Here is a 24,612-nt window from a genome sequence, read left to right as displayed (position 1 = left end):
CAGTGCCGCCTCCCCTGCCCCTGTCCCTGAGCCACGGCCCCTGGGGGCTGTCCTCATCAGCCCTGCCCTCATCAGCCCTTCCATGGCCTTCTTGTCCACGAGACCCCCACACCCCCACCCCTGTCCTCTGTAGGACTGTGAGCTCCATGAGAACAGGTGGTGTGAGATGATGGCAAAGGGGGAGGCCAGGGCCAGCTTACATGAGGCCTCGAAAGCCCTGTTACAAATCAGGCCATTAGGGGCACCTGGCTGGCTCAGTCAGAAGAGCATGCGACTCTTGATCTCAGGGTTGTGAGTTCAAGCCCCACGTTGGGTGTAGAGATTACTTAAAAAAAAAAAAAAGAAAAGAAAAGAAAAAAAGGGGTCTCTATTCCCAGAGCTATGAGAAGCCTGAAGGATTTTTTTTTTTTTAAAGATTTTATTTATTTATTTGAGACAGAATGAGAGAGAGAGAGAGCACATGAGAGGGGGGAGGGTCAGAGGGAGAAGCAGGCTCCCTGCCGAGCAGGGAGCCCGATGCGAGACTCGATCCAGGGACTCCAGGATCATGACCTGAGCCGAAGGCAGTCGCTTAACCAACTGAGCCACCCAGGCGCCCCAAGCCTGAAGGATTTTAAGCAATCGAAGTGATATGATCAGATTGTATTCCCCTAACATCAACAGTCTGCAGCATGGAGCCTGAAGACAAGAAGCTAGAGCACCATCAGGAGGCTACTGCAATGGTCTAAGCAAGAGATGTGGGGGCCTGGTTTAAGATGGTAGAGGCAGGGGCAATGGTGAGATGGGGATGAATTTAAGCAGGGTGCTGGTGATGGACTGGATTGGTGGAAGATGAGAGAAGATGACTCAGTGGGTGCTCAGCAGAGAGTGAAGCAGTTCCGTTGCCATCCCAGATTTGGACACTTCTATTAATGTGGCCAAAGATTATAGATGCTTTTTTGGGGTTGTTGTTGTTGTTGTTGTTTTTGGAAGGCACATCAAACTTTATGACTCACTGTGCCTGCGGACAAATGCTTTCTCATCATAATAACCCTTACAGGGACAAGAAGTCTCTACTGCGAGCGGGCTGGATGGGTCCCAGGGCCCAAGGCGAGCTGCTGGATCACAGCCTTGAGACAGGTACCAGGGCATCACACACTGGCTAAGGCCAGAGAACTACTGGGAGAATTTCATTTTGAGAATGAAAAGTAGTCCTGGGCAAGAGATACACTCTCCTTCCTCCAAGCTAGTGCATTTTTGAGACAAGAAGAAGGCAACTGGAGGAGAAATGTCACCACACTGTACCTGGATCTCTGCTTCTAGAGGCTTCCATGACCACTCCCCATGGTCTCCTGGACTGCCAATGCCGTGCATGATTTCAGAGACCAGAGAAGGAATCCATCGAGGTGGAGGCTCCAGAAGCTAGGGTATGGAAGATGTAAGTGGAACTCGGGCCAAGTCTGAGCCAGGGTACCCTCCTTAGGCAGAAATCAAAGGCCACGCAGAGGCATTTCTCAGGCTTTCCCCACCTTTTAACAACTGTGCTAGTGGTACCGTATAAACCATTATCACGGGGGGTTGCACACCAATGTGACTGTACTTAATGCCACAGAACTGAACACTTAAAAACGGCTTAAGTGGTAAATTTTGTGTTATACATAACAAAGTAAATAATAAAAAAGGTACCTTATATTCCATTGAAATAACCAACTCCCTCATACTTTAATTTCTACAAAATGCTTGCTAGCTGGTTGTCTTTCAGCCTATGGTTGAACATACACAACAACAGACAATTCACTACCATGCTTAGAGACCTCCATCTTTCATAGCTCTATTAGAAAGTTCTTCGAATAAACTGGCTAATATTTAAAAAAAAAGTTGGGATGGCTGGGTGGCTCAGTCGGTTAAGCATCTGCCTTCGGCTCAGGTCATCATCCCAGGGTCCTGGGATCGAGTCCCACATCGAGCTCCCTGCTCAGCAAGGAGCCTGCTTCTCCCTCTGCCTGCCACTCCCCCTGCTTGTGTGCTCTCTTTCTGACAAATAAATAAAATCTTAAAAAAAAAAAAAAAAAAAGTCATCATGGAGCTTTTGGACCCCACTACAGATGCTCTCCTGAGTCACAATCTTTCCAGAGCTGGGCCTTCCTGCCTAGCCCACCATGTTTGTCCCGCGGCCTCCTAAAGTGGCTCTGAGTTGTGTCTCCAGGAGATGAGAGGGTGTCCCCACCCTGTCTGGCGCTCACCTTCCATCTTTGCACACGGAGGCCCCCGCTGCCTCATGACTATGCTGGGGGGAGCAAGGGTTTGGATTCAAAAAGAGCCAAGCTATGTGGGATTTGGATGTCTGACCTTGGCCAATTAGCACCTTGCTCGGTGTAACCAACCGAGTCACAGATTCAATTCAGCTCGGCAAACATTTATCGAGCATCTCAGCGCCAACTGATTTCTGTCTGTTCTATAAGTGCAATGAAGCTCAGCCTTCTCTCCAGATTAGAGTTATTTGTATTTCAAGGCAAAAGGGTAGGTTTTAAGTACCTACAAGAGGCGGTAATGGATGCCTCGGGGAGAGGGGGGCATAGGCGGGGGCCAGGAGAAAGGATCTGAGAAATGGCCAGTAAGTCAGGGTGGCAGGACCTGGCTGCAGACCGGGAAGCCAGATAAAGCCTGAGGATTTGTTTTTTCTAAACCTCCCCCATTACCTTTTTAATCGAAAAGATAATGCATGCACATAGTAAAAAAAAATTTTTTTCAAAGAACACAAAAGGGTATACAATGAAAAATAAGTCTCCTTTCCTCTCCCAGACCTCCAGTCCCCAGTATCTTTCTTCAGAGGCATCCCACTGTTAACAGTTTCTTTTGTGCCTTTCCAGAAAATTTCTATCATGTACGAGTATATCTTTCTCTTTAAAACCAAATGGTAGTGCAGTATATCACCACTGCTTTTTCACTTAGCAATACAAGCTGGCATCCATCCCATATCAGTGCATACAAGGCAGCCATTCCTCGGAACACAGAATCCCCCTCTGTGGGGGTGTTGTAATCTACCCAATCGCTCCCCCACTGATGGACATTTAGGTTGTTGCCAGGTCCTGCCATTACAAGCAATGATAACACACATGCTCCTGTAGGTACGTTTCTGCTCACAGGTGCGAGGGTAGCAGTAACATTAATTCCTGGAAGCAGAATTGCTAAGTGTAGAGACAGCTGTGACTGGGAATGTGCCTGAGAAGTCCTGTTGGAGCTGTGTCTCCAGGAGAGGAAATGGTGTGTAGCGTCTCAAACCACCATCCTTGTAGCCCACACAAGCCCCCGGTTCCCTCACTGACTTGTGGCCACGGCGTGCAGGGAAAGAGCCCCTCTCTGAATTCAGAGAGAACCGACCTGCGTGGCTGGGGACCCCGTGGGAGCTAAGAGAGTACAGAGCCCCTCCAATCAGAGGCTAAGAGTGTGTAAAGGGATCAAAGCTTAATGCTAAGGCATTTAACACAATGCTCCATCAGCATGAGCTCTTATTGGTATTATTATTATTATTATCATCCAGAGGGATCCCTCTCTGGTCAGTGGCCAGGAGAGCTCCCAGAGTCAGTCCTTTCAACAGTCCAGTTGATTCAAAGGCCGCAAACTGGGACCTGCTCAGGATCTGGGGCTGGGTGAGAGCGGAGACAGGCCGTTCCCACTCATCACCGCGTGGCATCTGGAATTCCCGGGCCTCTGCCAGTACCTAATAAACACCATACTTCATGCCTTGCCATTGTCACCCACGCGTCCCCTGACGCCTGCTGACGTCTGCGGCCGCACACAGTCAGCATTTCGCCTTGGCACATGGCTCCTTTATGACCTGCTTTCCTTTTTAAGTGGTGGAGGCAGCCTGAACGATGCCACCATGACATTTTGAAACTAAATTTGTGTGTTATTGAGGGCAAGCACGAGTGGGGTCGATACACCAGAACTTACACACCCAAAAAAGAATTAGCCTTGAGTTTGGGGCCAATCAGATCTGGGTTCAAATCCAAGCTCTGACACTTAGGAGCTCTGTGGCCTTGGAAAGTTGTTTAACTTCCTTGAGCCTTAATTTCCTCACCTGTGAAATGGGCCCAGTGCTTGTTCTAATAGGATTACTCTGAAGAATAAGCAAGGTGATGGATTATTTATGAATTTTTTTTTTTTATAGACTGGCCTTATTCCAAAAATGACTTCAGGCAGTTGAGATAATGTATGTAAAGTGTCTGGCACATAGTAACAGCTCGATAAGGCATCGGTTCCCTTCCCCTGAGCTTCTAGCAAAGTAGTCACCTTTGGATCCAGGCCCCCCATTTCAGGGTGCTGCCATCACTTGAAACACTTCTGGAACGTCCTCGTGAGAAACTGGCTAAATTCTTGGTTTTAGCCTTAAAAAAGAAAAAATCCCAACAACAAAACAAACCACATTCTGCAAATTGTTCATTCCCTTTATTCACAACACACAGCTTCAAATTACTTTTGGCCTTTTCCAAAAAATCAAACCGACCCTCAAAGGTCAAGGATTCGCCACCACCGAGGCTATTAAGAGGAAAATGCTGTGAGATCTGAAGCAATTTCCCAGGAAGGACTCGTCCACTGTTTTGAGCTAGCACAGCAGAACTGGAATAAGAGCAAAGCCATCACCCCCCCAGCTCCCCCCCGCCTCAGGCCCCCCAGCTCCTTGACTACTTTGAACTGGCCCATTCCTTGGGACACTTACAGTCAAAGTGTCCCCTTTGCAGGAAAATGTGGCTCGTGGCTCCCCGGTCCCACTCTGTGGCTCACATGTCCCTGTCTCTGGGGTAAAAGCAGATGTTGCTGCCTCAGAGAAGTGTGTGCTCAGGTGGCAGTCAGAGACACTGGGTGTGAGGATAAGGCATTGAGAGGAAAGTGATGGCAAGAGTTTGAGGGGAGGGAGTGGCCTCCCCTCCATCTTTGGGGGGATTCTGGGTTGGAGATGGGATGCTTCAGGGAACAGAGAACAGCATCTCCCTTGTGCCCACACCCACACCCACTTTGTTACAACGGACCCACCAACCCTCCCAGCTGGAGCCCCACTTGCCCCTCCTGGGGCAAAAGCAGGGCAAACACTGCCTATGTTCTGAGTTTCCTCTGCCTGGTCCCCAGAAAGTCTCAGGCCAGAAAATGCCAGAAAATGCCAAAGGACCCCCGCATCCTCTCGTGGCCAGCTCATTGTGGACTTGTTCCTCCCAAACCCACAATGTGGAAAAAGCCTCTGCCCCTAGCGAACCTGTAAGAAGGCTGCAGGCCGTCCGTCCAGCCAAGTGAAAAGACACTTGACTCCAGAGCAGCCAGGTCCACGTGCAAATCGCTCGGACCGCACAAATAGGCTCCGCTGCCTCCCACCCCCAAGCTTCAGTTTTCTCGTCCAGGAAAAGGAATAATACATACATGGGTTGGGGGGTGGTAGTCAGGAAGGGGGCCTATAAAGATTAAAGGAGGCGGAGCAGGCCCTCCATAGACAGTGCTCGGGCGCAGGCCCCCGACGTGTGGCTCGTCTGCTCTCACAGGAAGCCTGGGACCGTACCCTGAGCTGACAGGGACAAAACGAGCCACTGAGGCCCCGGTGGCCCACTGAGCTCCGTGAAAGGAGGCAGGGGAAGGGAGCCTCCACAAGCAGGACAGCCTAGAAATGGCTCTGTGAGGACAAGCCCTTTGGCCTGCCCCAGCTCATCTCCTTGTAGGCTCATCCCAGAGATGAGGGGGCTTGACTCTCGGCTATGGATGGAAGCACGTCTGCCATGGTTTTTCCGTCATGCCTGGTCCTCAGCACTGAAAAAACACCTCTGTATCTATATCATCCCTCTTAGACGCCTTGCTGCAAGATCTACAGTCAGTTAAAGATAAACAAGTCCTTATCCTCTTGCTAATTGGTTCAAATCGATTGACCTTATGAGTGGGTCTAATGTACAACTGGTAAAAGGTGGCCTGATGCCGAGCAACCCGTGCACTTTCAACTAGCTGTCGCTCAAGCAACTGAACAAGGCACATTAACCCAAATTTCTCAGAACACCTTCTCCTGATAGGCTGCAGCAACAGCGTTTCCCCTATTGGGCTAAAACATTTGCTGGGTCAACAGGCCTGCTTAAAGGCATCGGATCCTCTTAGGCGGGTGGTGATAATACTAGTGTAGATTCCTCAGGGAGGCGGGGGGGAGCACCCAGCGTGTGACAAGAGTCCCTAGGCCCTGCCCTGCCCTGCTTCAGGCCACCTGGCAGAAAAAGGGCTGCGTCCCAAGTGCTGACAAAGGAGGCACAGGGGGGCAACGTTCCTGGCATGCTCAGGATCTGGCTTACACGGCCTTTTGATCTCTTTCCTCACTCGGCCTTTTCCCAGGGAAGCTCGGCTCTGTCTCACTGAACCCGTCTCTGAGGCTGGCTCATCGCTGCTTTCCAGGTGGGAGCTGACGCTCAGCCTTTTGTGTTGCCAGTGTCTGAAATGGTCTGGAAATTGGTAAAGACAAAAGCCACCAGGAGATGGCCTAGAAGCCTTGGCCAGGGTGCGGGTGGACAGTGGCCCTCCCGCCTGCCCTCGCTCCCCAGTGCCACCCTGTGGAGGGCCAGCTGCCGGCCAGGAGTGCCTCTCAGCCCCCCGAGGGGCAGCCAGCCACCCCTAACTTTCTGCTCTATTTTTTTTTTTTTAAGATTTTATTTATTTATTTGACACAGGGAGAGGAAGCACAAGTAGGCAGAGAGGCGGGCAGAGAGAGAGGGAGAAGCAGGCTCTCCACTGAGCAGGGAGCCGGACGTGGGGCTCGATCCCAGGACCCAGGGAACACGACCTGAGCCGAAGGCAGCCGCTTAACCGACTGAGCCACCCAGGCGCCCCAACTTTCTGCTCTATTAATAAACCTCAGCTGAGTTCCTTCTGAGCCCCCCTCCTTGGGGTTTGATCCGCACCGCTTTGCCTTATCACCCTTGCTTTTCACAAGCCCTTAAATTCATGAGAAAAGGAAAAAAGTGAAATCAGATAGAAATGCAGGTCTGTTTGCTGTTTTCTCCAATGAAATGATTCTGGGTAAACAGCAGCCGCCTTTGATGAAATCCCAGCAGGCTTAAACAATAAAGCTGGTTACAAACTCAATCTGGCGGAGATATCAGATCTGAAATTGTTTCAAAAAACATGTCAACATTTTCTAATGCTCCTAAAAAAACTTCCTGGGCTGCCCACTGTGGAGTCTGGGTCGGGGAGATAGGATGAGGGCGACCTGGGTCTCGGCCTCTGTTCAGGTCCCATGGGACTTTCCAAGGCCGGAGCCCAGAAGCTCAGGAGCCCGCTGTTCCCCCGGCTGGGGACCCTCTCATCTGCAAAAGCCTACATGGCCACTTAACAGTCACTGCCCAGGCCAGGCAGGGCACCACTGTCCCTTCTCATACACCGCTGCTCCCCCCCACCCCAAACCTGGCCTGTCTGCCTCCACCCTTAACTCCCTACCTTCTATTCTCCATACTGCAGCTGGCGGAAGCTTTTAAAAAATGTAAATCAGATCACGCCATTCCTTTGCTTAAAACCTCTAATGCCTTCGCACTGCACTTAGAATAAAATCCGAACTCCCCCCCCTCCCCCCCCCCCCCCCGCCCCGGCCTACAAAATCCCTCCAGGATATGCCCCTGCCTACTTGCCCACTCATGACACTCCAGCCTCCCCAGCCTTCTGCCCACACCTAGAACACCCATCTCTTTTCTGCTCCTGGAACCTTTGCACTCCCCGAAATCGGCCGGGATGTTTGGCCTCAGCGCACTGTCTAGCTCGCGTCGCTCCTCTCCCTAGCCAAATGCATTCTCATATTACACTTTACTGTCTACACTGAGTTCAGCCACTGCCTGAAATGTGTTCACTTATTAACTGTTTCCTCCTTCAGAATTTAACCTCTCAGGGCGCCTGGGTGGCTCAGGCGTTAAGCGTCTGCCTTCGGGTCAGGTCATGATCCCAGGGTCCTGGGATCGAGCCCCACATCAGGCTCCTTGCTCCTCGGGAAGTCTGCTTCTCCCTCTCCCACTCCCCCTGCTTGTGTTCCCTCTCTTGCTGTGTCTCTCTCTGTCAAATAAATAAATAAAATCTTAAAAAAAAAAAAATGTAAACCCCCAAAGACCCAGACTCGTACGTCTCCTTGGGTGAAGCTTATGACTGGCATACGGTAGGTGCTCAATAATTATCTGCTGCATGAATGAACAGCAAAGATGTGACCTCTCTAGGTATCCTCCAGGGCAATACCCAGGAGGCCCAGAGCACACCCCCATAGAAGCATCTTGCCAGCCTCTCTATTTGGCCTCCCCGGCTGCCCCACTGCCGCTTTACCCAAGGCCGCTTTAGGCTTTGGGCTTCCAGGCCTTGGATGGCCTAGGAACTGGGATGTCCCCCCACTTTCACGGCTCCCTTCCCCCGAGCCGCCCCCCTCCCCGGGCAACAAGCTCAAACAAGTAGTCTAAGATCGGGTGGGCAGGGGCGGGGCGGTGGGGGAGCTGGATCCCTACGCCCTCTTAAGGCCTTCTTGGAAAAGCGCGGGCACCGGTCTGCACGGGCCTCCCGGGTCTGGGGCCCGGGGTGGACAGCGATGCCACCCGAGGGCACAGGCCCCCCAACCCCACCCGCCCGGGACGCGATCGATCCCTGCCAGTCCGGCCTCATTACCGAGGAGAGCTGCCGGGGCTGGCGGAGGAGCCAGACGGCTGCGGAGCGGATGGGGAGGCCTCCTTGGCTCCCTGGCCCGGATTAAATATTTACTATGTTTTGTTTGGCCTTTGGGGGAGGGGCAGGGAGGGCGCTCGCATCGATCCCGAGCTGCCTGCAAGGCCCGGCCCGGCGGGAGGCGAGGGTGGCGCCCAGGCCCCGCCCCCCCCACCTCCCCGCTGCGGGCCGGGCCGAGCGTGCCCCCCCCCACGGGCCCGCCCCCTCCCCGGGGCGAGGGTCTCTCCCTGACGAGCCGCCAGGCCGCGCTGACAGGTCTGGGTTACCGCGCGGGGAGCCTCGGCCCGCCCTGGAAATCATTCCCACCTCGCGGGCGCCCAGACCGGGCGGGGGGCTGCGAGTGACGCCCCGCGCTCTGCTAACCCCGCCGCCTCCGGAACCCGGCCTCGGCCCCACGCGACCCAGCGCCCAGGCTATGCTAAACCGCGCCACTAGTTCCATCTCTTCTGGCCCACCAGCAGCCCCGGGCGGGCCTCACTCTCCCATTTCACAGATGTGAAATCGAGGCAGAGAAGGGTGGGTGCGGAGCCCCAAAGCCTGGTGGCTTCCTCACCTGGCTCACCCCGCGCTCTGCCCACCGGCCTGGCGGGCTTGGGAGCAGAGAGCGCGAAGGTCAGTGGTCTCGCCGGGCACGGACCCGATGGGGGGCTTTGGGACTGCTCTGAACCTGCCTGCTGGGGGGCAGCCGGATAGGACCCTGGGGTCCCTTTACATGGGCTCACGCACACCTCCTGGTCACACAAGGAAGAGGCCCCACTGGGGGTGGAGAACAGGGCCCCTGCCCCACCGAGAGCAGTCGGGTAGACGCGCGGTGTCCAGTCCCTCTGCTCCCATGTGCGCTGTGACGCATGCTCACATGCATACACGCAGGCATGGCCACCCTCCAGCAATCCTATTACATGCATGTACGCTCACCCTAAAGAGCTCCTCACATCACACTCTACACAGGGAGATACACACACGTGTCCACACCACCCCAGCTATACATATATATGTGTACATATGCCCACAGACATGCACACATCGACTGAGTGGCCACCCCCCCGTCGCGTGTGCGCCCACTACTATAAACATGCACACGTACATACATACTAAGAACTGTCCCATCCCTATACATGTGTGTGTATATGCTGGCACACACACACTGACACACAAAGAACACCCATCTCTACCTTTGTACGTGTTTGCATACAGATGCACACAGAGCGGACTATCCCCTCATCCCATCCCTGCACACACTCACACACAAATGCACCAAAGTGTCCACCCCCACTCCATCCTTACACACGCGTGACACCCCTACATACCCCTGCGCACGCGCGCGCGCGCACACACGCGCACTGACTACAGGCGGCTGGGGAAGAGCTGCAGCCTTCAGGCCTGCTCCTATTTAAAGAGAAGCATTGCTGGAAAAGGAACAAAAGCAAAGCCGGCTATAAATAGCCACCTCCCTCCCAGCTTTTCCTGCCCTCCGGCCTCAAGGCCTTGTGTCTTCTCTCCCAGCTCAGGCCCACAGCAGCCAGGGCAGGACTGTTTCCACCACCCCACCACCCCCCAGGGCTGGCTGTGGGGCCCCAGAGGCCACGTGCCCAGGCACTGACCACCAAAGCAGGCCAGGGGCTCTGGGCCTGGGTGGGTGCAGGGACTCTAAGGCCCCCATCTGCAGCCAGCCCTGCGAGCATGTGCCCAGCTCAGAGGGAGGGAGGCCCACTTGGGCCAGGCCGGCTGCCTCAGCAGAACGGCAAAGGCCTGCAGCTGCAGGGAAAGGAAGATGGGTCTGCCAAGCATCAGCCACACCTGCCCTGGGCGCTGTCTTCCCAGCCAGGCCAGGCCTTCCCTGTGTTGGTTCCTGGGTTGGTTCTTGGGCCCAGAGTTGGGGCAGGAAGCCTCAGAGGGTGGAGGAGAAGTGGAGGAGGGGATACAAGTCCCACTTCAAGTTCCAGTGCTGTCACCTACTGATCCTTGAGCAAGGCTCCTAACCACACCACCCGGCCTTGGGTTCAACCCCCTCTTCACATGGTGTTGGCAAGGCTGCATGAAAAACAGGTATGACTGGCAGGCCCTGGGGAACTGTGGAGCACCAGGTGATGGGGGAGATTACAGACTGCTCTCTGTGTCTGAGAAGAATTGGATCAAGAGAATAATTATTTATTTTGTATTTACCACTCGCTAGGCACTGGGCTGGCTTATTTGATCCTCTGTTAGCTAGTTTATATTTCCGTTTTATAGACTGAGCAACTGAGGTTCAGTTGCCTGCCCCAAGGTCACACAGGCCGCTAAAGCGCGAAGCCAGGTTGCAAAGCTCAGCTGGGGCTGTCTGAGACCAAAACCCTCTTTCCTATGTCCTGTACTCTGGGGGCCTGGGGGACCCTGGTCCTCAGGCAAGCCCCTCTTCAGGAGCCAGAGGAGGGCTGGGTTGGGCTGCTTCCCCCAGGCTAGCCTGGTACTGGAACTGGATGGGCTGCGGAGAGGGAGGATGGTGTGGTCCTTGGTTCCAGAGATCCCCCCCGCACTGGGACTCAGGACTCCTGCCACCACCACCACTCCCCCTCCCTACCCCCAGTCCTTAGGTCCCCAGAGGGGCCTTTCTCCACCAACCCCAGGGATGGGGAAGGGAGGGGGTGGGGGAGAGCTCAGGCAGACCTACTTTCAAGGCTTTAATCCTTTTTGCTTAAAGGATTTTTTTTTTGCTTGGGGAAGACTTGGTCTGATCACAGGAGAGACGCAGGGAGCTGACAAGCCGCAGAGGATGGGGGGGTTGGTGAGGAGAAAGAAATACATATTTATTACCCTCAATTATTAAAAAATAGATAGTACCAGATCTTAGGTCCTGGCAGACACTGCTGCGGCTTTTGCGCAAGGACTGTTTTCTTTTCTTTCCCTTTCTCTCTCTCTCTCTCTTTTTTTTTTTTGGTTAATTCTGGTGAGATTGTAATGTGGCCAGCCGGCTAGGAAAACCGCCCTGGCCAGTTTCCAGCGGGTGGAGGAAGGCTGGGGTACTGGACAGGTGAGCGGGACCTCCTACCGCAGGTACAGGGAAGTGCCCGCAGCTCATCTCCATGGAGGGCAGGGGTGGGTGGGAGGGGTCTGGGCCCCATTTGGGGCTGCACAGGCTGCGCCCCTGGCAGGCAGGGATCCTCAGCTCTTTCTCTCCCTCCATGGCTCTCTCAGGGTTCCTACTCTTTCCAAGGAAGTGGCCAGAGAGAGAAATCCATTCTGCATTCCTCCCTAGGGGCAGTGACACAGCTCGCCCCAGACCTTCTGAGGGCTTCACCCAGGGCCAGCCCCCCAGATACACCCTTCTCCTCCTATGATTGTATCAGCCTGTTGAAAAGGGGTCCGGTCGTCAGCCTAGTACAAAGACACCGAGGTCCCCTGAGGCCTGATACCCAAGAGGGCAAGGTGGGGCCTAGAACAAAGAAGAGAGAGATCTACCATGTGGGAAAAGGCAGGGGAGGCAAGGCCCCTGAGGACAGGACTGTGGCATTCATTCTGGTTCTCCGAGTCCCCACAGAGCCTGGCACGCAGTGGGCCTCGGCACACGGCTGCTGAGTAACAGGCTTGCGTGATGAAGACGGCGCAGCTGCCGTGACTCACCGAGGCCTTGCTACCTGCCGGGAAGGCACCTCACGTCCATTTGGTCGAGAATTCTCAGAACCCCTTTAAAAAAAAGAATTCTCAGAACCGCAAGAGGCAGGTGGCAGTAGCCCCATATTTCAGATGACAAAACTGAGGCCCCGAGAAGTAAAAGCATTTGCCCAAGGTCAGGCAGCTGGTAAGCGGCGGGGCAGGGCCCGGGGTCCCGCCTGTCCTACTCCACGGCCCTTGCTCTCATCCGCTCCGCTGTAGACGCAGAGAGAAAACCTGGGAAGAACAGAAATAACTTTGAGAGGAATCAGGCAAAAACCACTGACTATTTCACAGATCAAGAGACCAAGGCTCTGGGCTGGGGCTGGGCTTTCTTTTCTGATCGGGAAGACCTTGTTTTGAAGAGAAGGCCGCTGAGTAGAGGTCAGGGCCTAGGCGGGCGGTTGCCAATGATGGACCAGCTTTCTGGGGAAGCCTCCAACCTCATCTCAGCTTTCTAAGCCAAAGAAACCCACTTGAGAATGCTTCCCATTGCTCCCCTGCGTCGCCTTAGCGGACACCTCCCTGACCCTGGGCAGAGGGAGCAGGGAGTTCAGGACAGAGCCAGTCCTCCCCAGAAAGGGTGGCCCCCTCTGCCCAAGGTGACCTGACCCATCCCTACTAGTCCTGAGACTCCTGCTCCTGGCCAGGGCTGGCCCGTGTCAGCCAGGCTGCTCATTCAGACTCAGCCCTGGTCACAAGGAGGCAAAACTTCACACGGTAGTCAGGCCTGGCCTGCGGGAAGGGTGACACAGAAGTTCTCGCTGTTACTGCTAACACTGAGGGCAGCTAACCCTGAGGGCAACATTCCTGGAGCTCCCGGCACAGTCAAGCGCCAAGAACTTTATCAGGATTGTCTTGTTTATTTATTTATTTTTTTAAAGATTTTATTTATTAGAGAGAGAGAGAGACAAAGAGAGCAGAGGCTGGGGCAGAGGGAGAGGGAGAAGCAGACTCCCCGCTGAGCAGGGAGCCCGACATGGGACTCGATGACCTGAGCCGAAGGCAGACGCCCAACCGACTGAGCCACCCAGGCGCCCCAGGATTGTCTTGTTTAATATACACAACCTTACAAGGCAGGTACTCATCAGTAGCCCCATTTTAAAGATGGAAAAACTTAAGTTCAGAGAAATCAGGTCATTCCCAGGAGTTGAACCTGGGTCTGGCCAGATCCTGTGTGCTTAAGCAACCCACTTGGAGATGAAGGGCTTGTCCACTGACCCCTGGAATGAGCCCTCCCCACCAGCCTCCACTGAGCAAGGACAGCCACTAGTACTGTATGCTCAGCTGGGTTAGAGGCGCAGGAGGAGTCCGGGGATGGGGTCCTGGACAGATAAGGGGCAGTTACCGATGTCACCAGCACGCTGCAGCAAGCAGCACGCTTTGGACGTTCTAGAGAACACATGAGCCAATCACTCCTAATGCTGTGTGATGTTGGGCAAGCCACGGCAGTTCTCTGTGCTTCGGTTTTCTCAGCTGAGCTACAAAGTCCCTTCTAGCACCAAATATGAAAGAGCTGGGGCACCTGGGTGGCTCAGTCAGTTAGGCGTCTGCCTTAGGCTCAGGTCACGATCTCAGGGCCCTGGTATTGAGTCCCATGTCGGGCTCCCTGCTCAGCAGGGAGTCTGCTTCTCCATCTCCCTCTGTGCTCTCTCTCGCTCTCTCTCTCTCAAATAAATAAAATCTTTAAAAAATAAAAAAAGATCCGACAAAACTGTCAAAATCACACAAATCCTCTGGTCCAAACCAAAAGCAAGGGGCATGCTCTTCCTCATACTCCATCCTCAGTTTTTGGTGCCACCCAACCCCAAGGAAAACTAATGCCTTTGTACACCTTTCCGTTTGGTTTGACCACAGCGGGCCTCACTGGAGACTTAGGCCATGTTCACGGCCACAACACATGTGCGTGCGCGCACACACGCGCGCGCGCACGCACGGACCCGCCTCCGGACCTGCCTCCTCTCCACGTCTCCGAAGGCTTCAGGTCTGGCTGGCTGCTACTCGGGGTAGTATCCAGCCCGCCCACCAAAGGGGCGTCACTGACGTCCCACGACGGCCTCCGCGCACCGGGCTCCCTGTGAAGACCCTGACCCCTCACACTTCTTGCCTCGCCTGCTCGGAAGCCCACACAGCACACGGGCGTGTGGCACAGGTGTGGGCTAACACGTCGAACGGCAAAGAGCTGGAAACAGCCTCTGTGCACAGCCTGAGGGGACGGTAGTCATACGATGGAACACCCTGCAGCCCTTAAAATAGGTTCAGTTACCAACCTAGAGGGGCGCCTGGCCGGTTCAGGCGGTAGAGCATGCGACTCTTGATCTTGGGGTCAGGAGTTCGAACCCCACGTTGGGTGCAGAGATTACTTAAATAAATGAAACTTAAAAGAAGAAGAAGAAGAAGAATTACCCACCTAGAAATTCCTGAACCTAGTATCTGAGATATACTGTAGATGCAACAAGACAGGGTACATTTGCATGAATGCAGGAAGCAGCACAGAAGGATCTACCAAATGCACCAAGTGCCCTGGGAGGGCTTAGCTTTCCCACACTTCACTCTTTGGGGTGTGGGATGATAGTGATTTTCTTCCTTTAGCCAATCCAATGTTTTCTGTCACGTGTATGCATTATTTGGGAAGTTCAAAAATTTTACTCTGTGGCTGATGAGTCAACCAATCCTCCTCCTCCCTGGTACTTAGGGCTCTGAAACCATTGGGCTGCCCTCAATCTGCTCTGCAACCAAAATCCGCCACCACCCCATGCAGCCATCATGGTCTATGTACAGTCGTCCCCTTGCTCTCCAACCTTCCCACCCTGCCTGTTCCTACCAGGCCCTCCTCCACCCACAAAGCCTTTGAGCAGGGACCTCCCCACCTGCCCCACTGACTTGAAAACACCTTCCTTCCCACCCTACCCTGGCCTCCACTGCCCTGGTGTGTGGCTTCTCTCTCCCACCAGGTGGCAAGTTTCCTGCATGGGGACGGGTCTTCAGCCTATCACTCACTCCCCGTGGCACCTGGTCCATAGTGAGAGTTTGGTTATTTAGGAAACAATTACAAGGGAGCACAGGGGCTCAAGCCTGGTCAGAGATGACAGTCTAATTGGGGAGAACAGGCTGATGTATAAATGAAAAAGACAAGACCATCCACAGAACTAAGTTCTATGTTTCATGAAGCTCAGAGTTAAAGGGAAGGGCTTATGGGAAGTGATCTGTGACCCTGTATTCAGGCTGCAGACTGGGCCACATTAACGGAGGAGAAGCATCTGGCCCCAGTGGGAAGGGCGATCCCTAGACCCACCACTCCTCCTCCCGCCATAATGTTGCTTTGCTTTGTACTTTGGCTCCTCCCCCTAGCCAAGTGGCTGATGAACTTGGGACTGACACCAAGCTCTAGTCCTCTCCAAAGGAGCCTGACACTACTTCATGGGCTATACCTCAGAATGCCAGCCCTGCCTATGGCCTTTGGCAGCCAGGTACTGTATCAAGAACACTCCTGCCTCAGGGCCTTTGCACTTGCTATTCCCTCTGCCTGGAGAGCTCTCCCCAAGCAGAAGCAACTCAGATAGCTGCAGAGAGCCCTCTCTCCCTTAGGCCTCTATTGAAATGTCACCTTATCAGAAAGGCTTCCCAGTCTTTCTAAAATAACACCCCTCTAGGGGTGCCTGGGTGGCTCAGTGGGTTAAGCGTCTGCCTTCGGCTCAGGTCATGATCCCAGGGTCCTGGGATCGAGTCCCACATTGCGCTCCCTGCTCAGTGGGGAGTCTGCTTCTCCCTCTCCCACTCTCCCTGCTTGTGTTCTCTTTCTCTCTGTCTCAAATAAATAAAATCTTAAAAAATAATAATAATAAATAAAATAAAATAACACCTCTCTGGTCACCCTCTCTTCCTTAATTCACCCTCTAACAGGCTTTTCTTCTAAGCACCTCTCCCTACCTGACAGAATATAGTTAGTCGCTCATGGTCTCTCTCCCCCCACTAGAACACAAGCTCCATAGGAACAGGGGACTTGATTTTTACTCTTTGCTTCATGCTTAGGGCCAAGCCAGCAGTAGGCAGGCACTCAATAGCTGTTAAATGTTTGTCACATGGAGACACATCGCCCATACTCCTCTTGGCTGACAGAATAAAAGGCAGCCAGCTCATCCATGGATAGACAATTCATAGGTGACTGTGATCTATAACATAGAAAAACATGGCTGGCTCAACTGAGGTCTTCCCTCTGGGAACTGAGGCTGGGATACAAAGAATGCGAGGCAATTAGCAGTGGAGGTGGTGAAAGGCCATTTTGAAGAGCAAGCAGTCCTGGGTGACCATACTGGGCCTGGTACAAGGTGACAAGTCATGGGCACAGACGGTGGGGCAGAAGCAGGGGCAGCTGGGTTGGGTGGAAGGAGAGGCACCACAGAAAGCCTGCTACTTCCTAGAGCTACTCCCTTTCCTGGAGACTTCCGGAGCCCCAGGCACTCATCTCCTCGCAATAATTCCCCACTTCCAACGAGCTACCTTGAATCCCTGCAATCAGATTTGTCCACTGAAGGCAGAAATAGCAGCCCACCAGGGGTGGTGGGCCGGTTACAGGAAGATGAGAGCCACGCCTACCTCCAGGCGGCCCCAGGGCCAACTGGCGGCCCACAGCTGGGCAGCACAATGTCCCCCTTGGCTGGTGCATTCTCCTGAGTGTGGCCCTGTGAACCGCCCTGGCCTCTGTCCCTTGGCTCAGAGATTTTGTTCCAGCTGCAGGCTTGGGGCCTGGGCAACACCCCGGAGCCTCCCTCCCTGGGAGGAGAGGCAGCAGTTCAAAGTAACAAGTCATTTTCTCAGAGAAGACAAAACAGGCAGTCTCCTCACCCCAGGCCCCACCCGAGCTTGGCTGATCTCATGTTCAGTCCAGTCTCAGTCAAACATTTCAGATCTCTGAAGCCCAGAGCATCCACAAGAGGTTTTTATTTGCCACGGAATCAATAGTGCAAATTTTGTTCCATAAAAATCTGCCAAGTACACCTTAAACTTTTCAGAGTAAGAGTTCTATTTCTTCTCCCAACACAGCTCCTGTCCTGCCAGATGTCCTCTGTGGTCCCAGCTGGCCCCGTTGTTTCTATGCCTCCTAGCTTCCTGGGTCCACAGAGAAGAGCTGGGCAGGGGTGAGGCGGCAGCAGCCCCGGGCCCTGGATGAGCCATGTAGCCTCTCTGAGCCTCAGTGTCCTCATCTGTAACTTGGGGCCAATAAGACCTGCCTTTTCTGCTTTTAATGAAACACTGCACAGGAAAGCTGTAAGATTGAAAAAAAAAAAAAAAAAAGTGTGTGTTCTCTTGGTTCCTGGTACTAAAGCCCCAGCCCCAGAGGCAGCCAGGTATTATATCAAGAATATTCCTGCCTCAGGGCCTTTGCACTTGCTGTTCCCTGGGCCTGGAGAGCTCTTCCCAAGTAGATGCAGCTGGATAGCTACAGAGAGCCCTCTTGTACTTTACTTAGCCTCTGTTCTTTTCTTCTTTCTTTTTCTTTCCTTTTTTTTTTAAGCACTAGGTTATCATGGTTTGATTTTTCTTATGATTACAAAACAATTTAATTTTTAAAAATGCGGGGGAGGGGCAAGGAAGAGGGAGAGAATCCTAAGCAGACTCCACGCTGAGCACGGAGCCTGACGTGGGGCTCCATCCCAGGACCCCGAGATCATGACCTGAGCTGAAATCAAGAGTCAGCCGCTTAACCGACTGAGCCACCCAGGTGCCCCACAGAACAATTTCAAAATGAGGTTTTGGTACTACGTTTTTGGGGTTCCCAAACCAGCGATTTGTGGTTGTGTACAATCACTGAATCAACATTTCTAACCAATTCATGGAGACATGACATTAGTTATTGATTCAACGCTACCCAATGTCACTATGTGCTCCATTTTCTTTTGTGCAGGGTGCTGTTTTACTCGGGTCCTGGTAGTTAATTTGATGAGTACACAGAACTCAGAGAATCTGGGTAGGGAAATGGGGAAGAGAGACTGTCATTTGTCCCCACCTCCTCTCCGCCCTGGGGCTGACGGGAGGGAGCTCTTTTGAACCTGGAGCTCACTGGCAGGAGCTGTGGAGCAGATGCTGTGGAGGCCTGCCTATCCCTTGCTTTCACCATTTTAGCACACACCAGCCTGACTTCCAACTGGCAGAACCTGCATTTCTTTGCCTGAGGGCTTTTTCTAGCAGAGGAGCTGGCTCCGCTCACCCACAGAGCAGGCCAAAAGTGAGGGGGGATCTCATCTCTACACCAAGAACACCACTCAGCCAATGATGGGTAGGAGCTGTGTATAAATACCCCTGCTCCCTCCCTTCAGTGAGATAACTTTGAGGTGCATGTTCTAAACTGTATCCCCAAGTTCCCTGACGGGATTAAGTTCTGGTTGCCCACAGTGTTCATTTGCTCAACCACGGGCCCCTTATTGGCCTCTTCCCTTCTCTGTCTCACTTCCCAGCTCACCTACTGACATTTTCTAGGATGCCTCCCAAGTATACAATTTACACTTGAATCCTTATCTCAGGCTGCACTTCTGGAAGAATCTTTGGGGGATGATGGAGGGGCAGGAGAACTCATGGTGACTCACCATTGGTTAAAGCCAACTGGAAGCAAGAGGGTGTGGGAGCTCATTGTTGACGTTGGACAGGCCAACCTCCTGGGCCAGAGAGCAGATCTGGAGGGGCGGGGGGAGGGGGACTAACCGGTCTCCTCATGAAACCTACTTTCCAGTGAGGAGGGCAGATAATAAAAACAGGCTGGATACAATGACCAGGAAGCACAGAATATTATGGGCCATCCAGCTGGGAAGTCTGGACCATCCCCTGAAGAAAAAGAAATCTCTGTAGGTGTTTTAAGCAAGGGAGGGGAGGAGAGCAGGTGGCGTTGTAGAATGTAGCCAAGGCGTAAAACTGGATTGGGTGAAGGCAAGAGAGGTGACAGGGAGCTAGCTGCCCATAAGGTCAGGGAGAAGAAGACAGCCTGGGCTGGGGTGCAGGCAGTGGGGGGAGGAGGTGTGAAGGCCGCCGAGGGGGGAAAGGACAGCACTTGGAGATGAACTAATGGGGAGGGGTGGGGTGAGGGGGCTCATCGTGGGTCCAGTGCTTGAGCTGAGGGGGCCTGGGAGGTTGATGGTGCCAGACACCAAGATGGAGGGAAGTGGGGAAGGAGTGGGTCTGCTGCGAGCTCAGGTAGAAGTACAGGTTCGGACACGTGGAGTTGAAGGGGTCTGTGGGGCGGGGAGGGGGGCAGCGGGACGGATGGCCCTAGACGCCAGAGGCAGCACCTCCACGGACAAGGACACGCTGAAGGCCCCCAGAGGAGAGCGAGGGGTGAGACAGCACCCGGGGCGGTGCTTGGGGGGGGGGTGCCACGTTTGAGGATGGTGAGAAGTGGTGGGGTTGGCAGAGAAGGCTGAGAAGAAGCAGCCGGCTCTGTGGGCGAGCAAAGGAGGAGAAAGACCAGGGGAGCTGCCATCAGGGGAGCCATGGGAAAACCACGGCCAACAGTCCGATGCCACCAGAAGGTCAGGTGGGACGAGAGGAAGACGTGTGGTAGGGTCAGCAGCAGGCCAGAGCGGTGACAGTCGAGTGACAGAGGACACAGCCTGGCGTCTGGGTTGAGGAGTGAGAGAGGAGGGGAGGGCAAGGAGACGCCAAGTGTAGACAGCTCCTCTCAGAGAGCTAAGTGGTCACCAGGGGTCCAAAAGGAGAGGAGGCGACAACCCACTCCCCCTGCAAGAGACAGAGCTCACACCTCGAGCCTTGCAGGCACGGCTCTGTCCCTTTGTTAACACACCACACCCAGCACACCCAGTGGCCTTCCTGTGGCCACTGTCTTGCCAAAAGGGGCCACGAGAGACTCCCCCGTCTCCAAATTGGAGGGCTGTCAGGGTGTCCGTGAGGCCAGAGTTGGACGCCCCTCTCCCCAGCTCTGACCAGGCCCACTTAGGCTTCTCTGTGTCACATTCTGGGCTCCGACAGTGGATATCATTGGAAAAAACTGTTCTTCCGAAAAACATCTGAAAAGCCATCAATCCAGTCCTATTATCGACGGAGAAACTGAGGCCCAGGGAGGAGGAAGTGTACCCAGGGTCCTAGAGGCTCGGCCACAGAGCTGGAACCTAACGCAGCCCTGGGACTCCAACTTCGGTATTCTTTCTACAACGCCACGGTCCCTAGGAGGAAAAGGGCCGTGGCCGAGCCGAAGCCGGGGTCGCCCAGAGCCGCTGTCGGAGGCAGAGCCGGGCGGCCAGCGAAAACGGAGACGCACAGGAGAGTAAACACGGAAGGGCGTGCTGCGCGCAGCTCCTGCCGAGGAGGCAGCCCGCGGTAGGAACGGAGCCGCTCCCCCCAGCTCGGGCCTGCCCGGCTGCCCCCGCACTGGCCACGGAGGGACCCAGCGGGCCCTGCCCGCCCCCTAGGCTGCCTGGCCTCAGCCTGCTAGCCCACCGCACTGCATGCTCCTTCCTTCTCCCTGCCTGCTCGGGCAAGCCCATGAATAGAACATTAAAGGCAAAACCTTCTAAAAGAAAAAGCAGCTCCCTGGTAGGAGTCGCCCCACTAAATGTCAAATACAGAGCAAGGCTTTCTGCCTCGTGTGCTTCTCACTAATGGAGGCAGCTTAGCCTCCATGTCCCCATCATCCAATCGCCCTATAAATAAATCATTGTAAGAAGAATGCCAATTTTCCCCCTAGGGCCTCGTGAATCTCTCTACACAACCATATGTAAAGGCCTCCTTCACTGTGTTGGTGCAGGTGCCCAGAGAGAGATGGCAAACTCTGCTAGGGCAATTTTAGAGGCAGAAGCAAACTTTCACACCATCGCAGTGGGCTGCGAGTTGGGAGCCCAGCTTTTCTCCTGACTTGGGGGAGACTTCTGCTCAATTTCCCGCAGACCCACCCTGACGACGCTGCCACAGCCCTCTGGAATCTGCCCAGGAAGCCGCCAAGAGGCCCCTCTCCAGGGTCTGCTGGGGCCTGTCCCCTAGAACCCACCCCTGCGGGGCAGCCACACACCAGCTCACCAAGCTTGGCTCCCGACGCGTGGTGCATAGGGCGCTGGCCCACTCACTCCCGGAGGCCTCCCCTGACGAGCTCGCCAGCCCACTAAAGTCACCAACGCCATGCTGCTGGCCCCGAGGTGCAGGTGCCGACGTAGGCTGCACGACCAGTGTGGGGGGGGGCAGGCACGGGGGTGCTCTACTCTGCAACGGCAGACTTCTGGCATGCACACTTCCGGAGCCTGCTGCATGCCTGCCAGGTGTGCTTCTGCAAATGTGCACGTGCACACACATACACACACTCACACTCACACACACTCACACACACACACTGTATTGTGCCAACCCTCTTGCCATGCCAGCACGGACGCCTCCAGAGCAACTCTCCTGAATCAGATAGCAGAGGCTGTTTGCTGGTTTGGATCCCAACTTCGCTGACTGATTAGACGATGATCACAGACTCAGAAGGACCGGCTTATCTGTGAGATCAGACCCCCTGCCTCACCGTGGCAGGGGGAGCTCCTCACTCAGAGGTGGGAGTCTGCCCTTCTACCTCCCAAGACCACCTAGACTCTCGGCCTTAACTCATCTTCTTTCTTTTCCAAACCACAGGGAAAACTGGCCTCTGGAATTCCACCATGGCTGGAAGGGGGCAGGACAAGTCCCTTCTGGAGGACAGGTCTGAGCTCTGCAGTTACAGTCCAGCTAACAGACTAGGGCTGGGCCATGGGAACACCACCCCAGGAGTGAGGGAGAACTCCAGAGGTGGGGGGGAGGTACATGTGGAGGGACCCGCTTCATCCAGCCTGCCAGCTACCACCCACTTGGGCCATACCTGGGGCTGTTGCGCCCCACACAAGCACCCGCCAGTCTGGGGTGTAGCTGTGTGAACAAGCTCACCAGGCTAGCCAGGAAGAGCAACGTATGGGGAAGGCCCAGCCCCCAAATAAACCGTGTCCCAGACTTTCTCAATGGCTTGAAAGCAGGCAGGATGGTGCTGGCCTAGGGTCCCAGTCTCTGCCATGAAGAAACCACAGCCGGAGGCAGGAGGCAGGAGGCAGCAGGTGAGCGTGTGTCTGCCCAGACACAGTGAGGGCTAGGGAAGAAGAGGACAGGTGAGACCCTGGCTCAGGGTCCTAGAGCCCCGGGTCCCAGCCAGAGACGCTCCTGGAGGTACGGCAGAAGGGGAGCGCATGGGAACTACCAGGGAGCTCTGTAACAAGACACAAATGATTCAGCACCCCGCAGAACAAATGTCACGTAAATTCAAGGCAGATGGGCATGTGAGACAGTGGAGCTTAGGGGTTAAGAGAGCAAGCAAGTGAAAGAGTGTGGTGGCTGGCGGATCTGGGATTGCACTCTGACTCAATAATGTGCCAGCCGAGTGACCCGGGGCAAGGGACTTCATTTGTCTGTGCCTCAGTTTCCATATCTGTAGAGCAGGGACAAGTACAGACTGACCTCAAAGGGCAACTGTGGAGATAACATGACAAAAGGTATGGAGTACACTCAGCTTGGTCCATCAGTAATTAATTATAAGCAGGTATTGGCAGTGCATGGACAGGGACTGGCATGGGTGGGCCCTTGCTGCCCCTGTCTCCGCTAGCATCCATACCTCCTCCTGGGGGGCTCAACCAGGCATGCTCTGAGACCCGACATGGCGTGGCTTTGCCCTTGTGAGGGACCCCAAGTCAGGGTGCCTCCTCTCCCCAGTTCAAAGGCATCCAAGGAGGTCCCTCCTCTGGGCCCCCTAACCTTGGAGCTGATGTCTCCCTAGGTGTTATCCCAGGCCTTGAGGCCTCTGAAGTCCCTGCCCCACACCTCTTTCCGACTCACTTGTAGTCAGGGTGGCCTGGCCAGCGCACCCCAAGGAAGGGCCGCTTCCGGCCTTCTGCGCGGAGGTCCTGCCTTCTGCCGTCCCTGGAGGCTGTTCCCGTTTCGCAGCTATTTTGCTTCCTTGGCCATCTGTTCCCTCCCTGTCATCTCCTCTCTGCTTTAACCTTAACCACTACTTTGCTGCAGATGGTCCCCAACAGATCCGTTCTTGACATCCTTCATGATGCCTGCCCCCTCCTTCTCCTCTCCAGCAAGTGAACCCCTCTCTGCTCTGTCCTTTTTCAGGCTATGACTCCAAAGCTTGGAGCTGGATTCACCCCACAAGCCTCCCTCCTCAGTCCCATCTGCTGTCAATGCGGCCACAGGTCAGGGGACAGACACCCACCCTTCCCCCCCCCTTTTCCTCTTCCTAAAGAGACTTCCCCTTTTCAAACTTGGCCAAGAACATTCTCCTGGTGTCAGGTCCACCGTCTGCTCCAGTTATCTACCTGGTGTTCACAAATAGTGCCCTTAAAGCCTCCAGAGGCCTCGGGATCAGTGGCCTGAGACCGACCGGAAACTCCAGGCTGCCTTCCGGTGGTGCAGGAGCCAATGTGCCCGAGCGGGGGGTCTGGGTCCTGAATGGTTTCTCTGTAGATGATGGGCCTGAGCAGTGCAGCGAGGACTTGGCCGCATATCGGCATGACGGGAATCGAACCAAAACACACTTGCTATGTGGTCTGAGCTCACAAGGAAAACAATGCACTGCTTGCCTTGCTTTTATTCTGGCCACTGGTGAGAAAATGCATGCACGGGCTTTACTGAGCAACTCCCGCTGCTTCTCTTCTATTGGTGTGTCCTGGTGCTCCCCTAAAATTCCTCCCCTTGGCTTCTCTTTTCTGGCATAAGGACCAGGAGCTTTGAGAAAGGAAGCAGCCCAGAGGCTCCCAATGAAAGAAGCTGTTTTGGTGACACTGGTACCACCAGGCTGCAATCCCTGGGTGGGACACAATTAGGCGGGGAAGCCTGAAATTTCGTTTCTGCACCTAGATTTGGGATTAAAAAAGCCTCACATCTCAACCCTCCCGAGCAGGGCTCTTGTAACTTCCTCTCTACATACTTCCTCTGCAGCAGAAAGAAGAGTGTCTTGGCTGTCCGTGGAATATTCCTCCCTTCTCTTCCCTATTGGAGCTACAGAGGACCTTGTTATGAATAGCTCCAAGAGGTGGAGCCTGCTGACACCTGGACAGCTGGAGACTCTCAGGTCACCTAGGGAACCTCTGGATTCAAATCCACCAAGCACTGACGACCCCGCGGTCCCTTCCTCCCACTGCCTCCCTTTCTTCACACAAAGGAGACCCAATCCAGCCACGAGGCCAGCCCATGTGGCTATGGAAACCAAAAGAACAAAATGCTTCTTACTGGATTGCAGGCCTTAATCTAGCTCTTGCTGAATTATTCAAGGATGGCATTAACTTATAAATG

At 54.3% G+C, this 24,612-nt stretch overlaps 1 protein-coding gene across 2 annotated transcripts in view; it reads right to left on the bottom strand.

The window, feature by feature from the left end:
• Window positions 1-24,612, bottom strand: part of RTN4RL1 (reticulon 4 receptor like 1) — a 68,528-nt gene that overhangs the window by 40,143 nt on the left and 3,773 nt on the right. Inside the window, exon 1 of one of the 2 annotated variants that reach the window (XM_078068071.1) lies at window positions 21,337-21,445. The exons of the other annotated variant lie outside the window; for it this stretch is intronic. Within the exon in view, the coding sequence (XP_077924197.1) occupies window positions 21,337-21,364 (28 nt within the window). The 5' untranslated portion in view covers window positions 21,365-21,445. Of the gene's footprint in view, window positions 1-21,336; window positions 21,446-24,612 lie in introns of those variants that run through there. 2 annotated transcript variants of the gene reach the window in all.

This window comes from Halichoerus grypus, chromosome 2 (genome assembly GCF_964656455.1).
Source record: "Halichoerus grypus chromosome 2, mHalGry1.hap1.1, whole genome shotgun sequence".
Classification (NCBI taxonomy): Eukaryota; Metazoa; Chordata; class Mammalia; order Carnivora; family Phocidae; genus Halichoerus; species Halichoerus grypus.
This window is presented reverse-complemented; position numbering and strand designations above follow the sequence as displayed.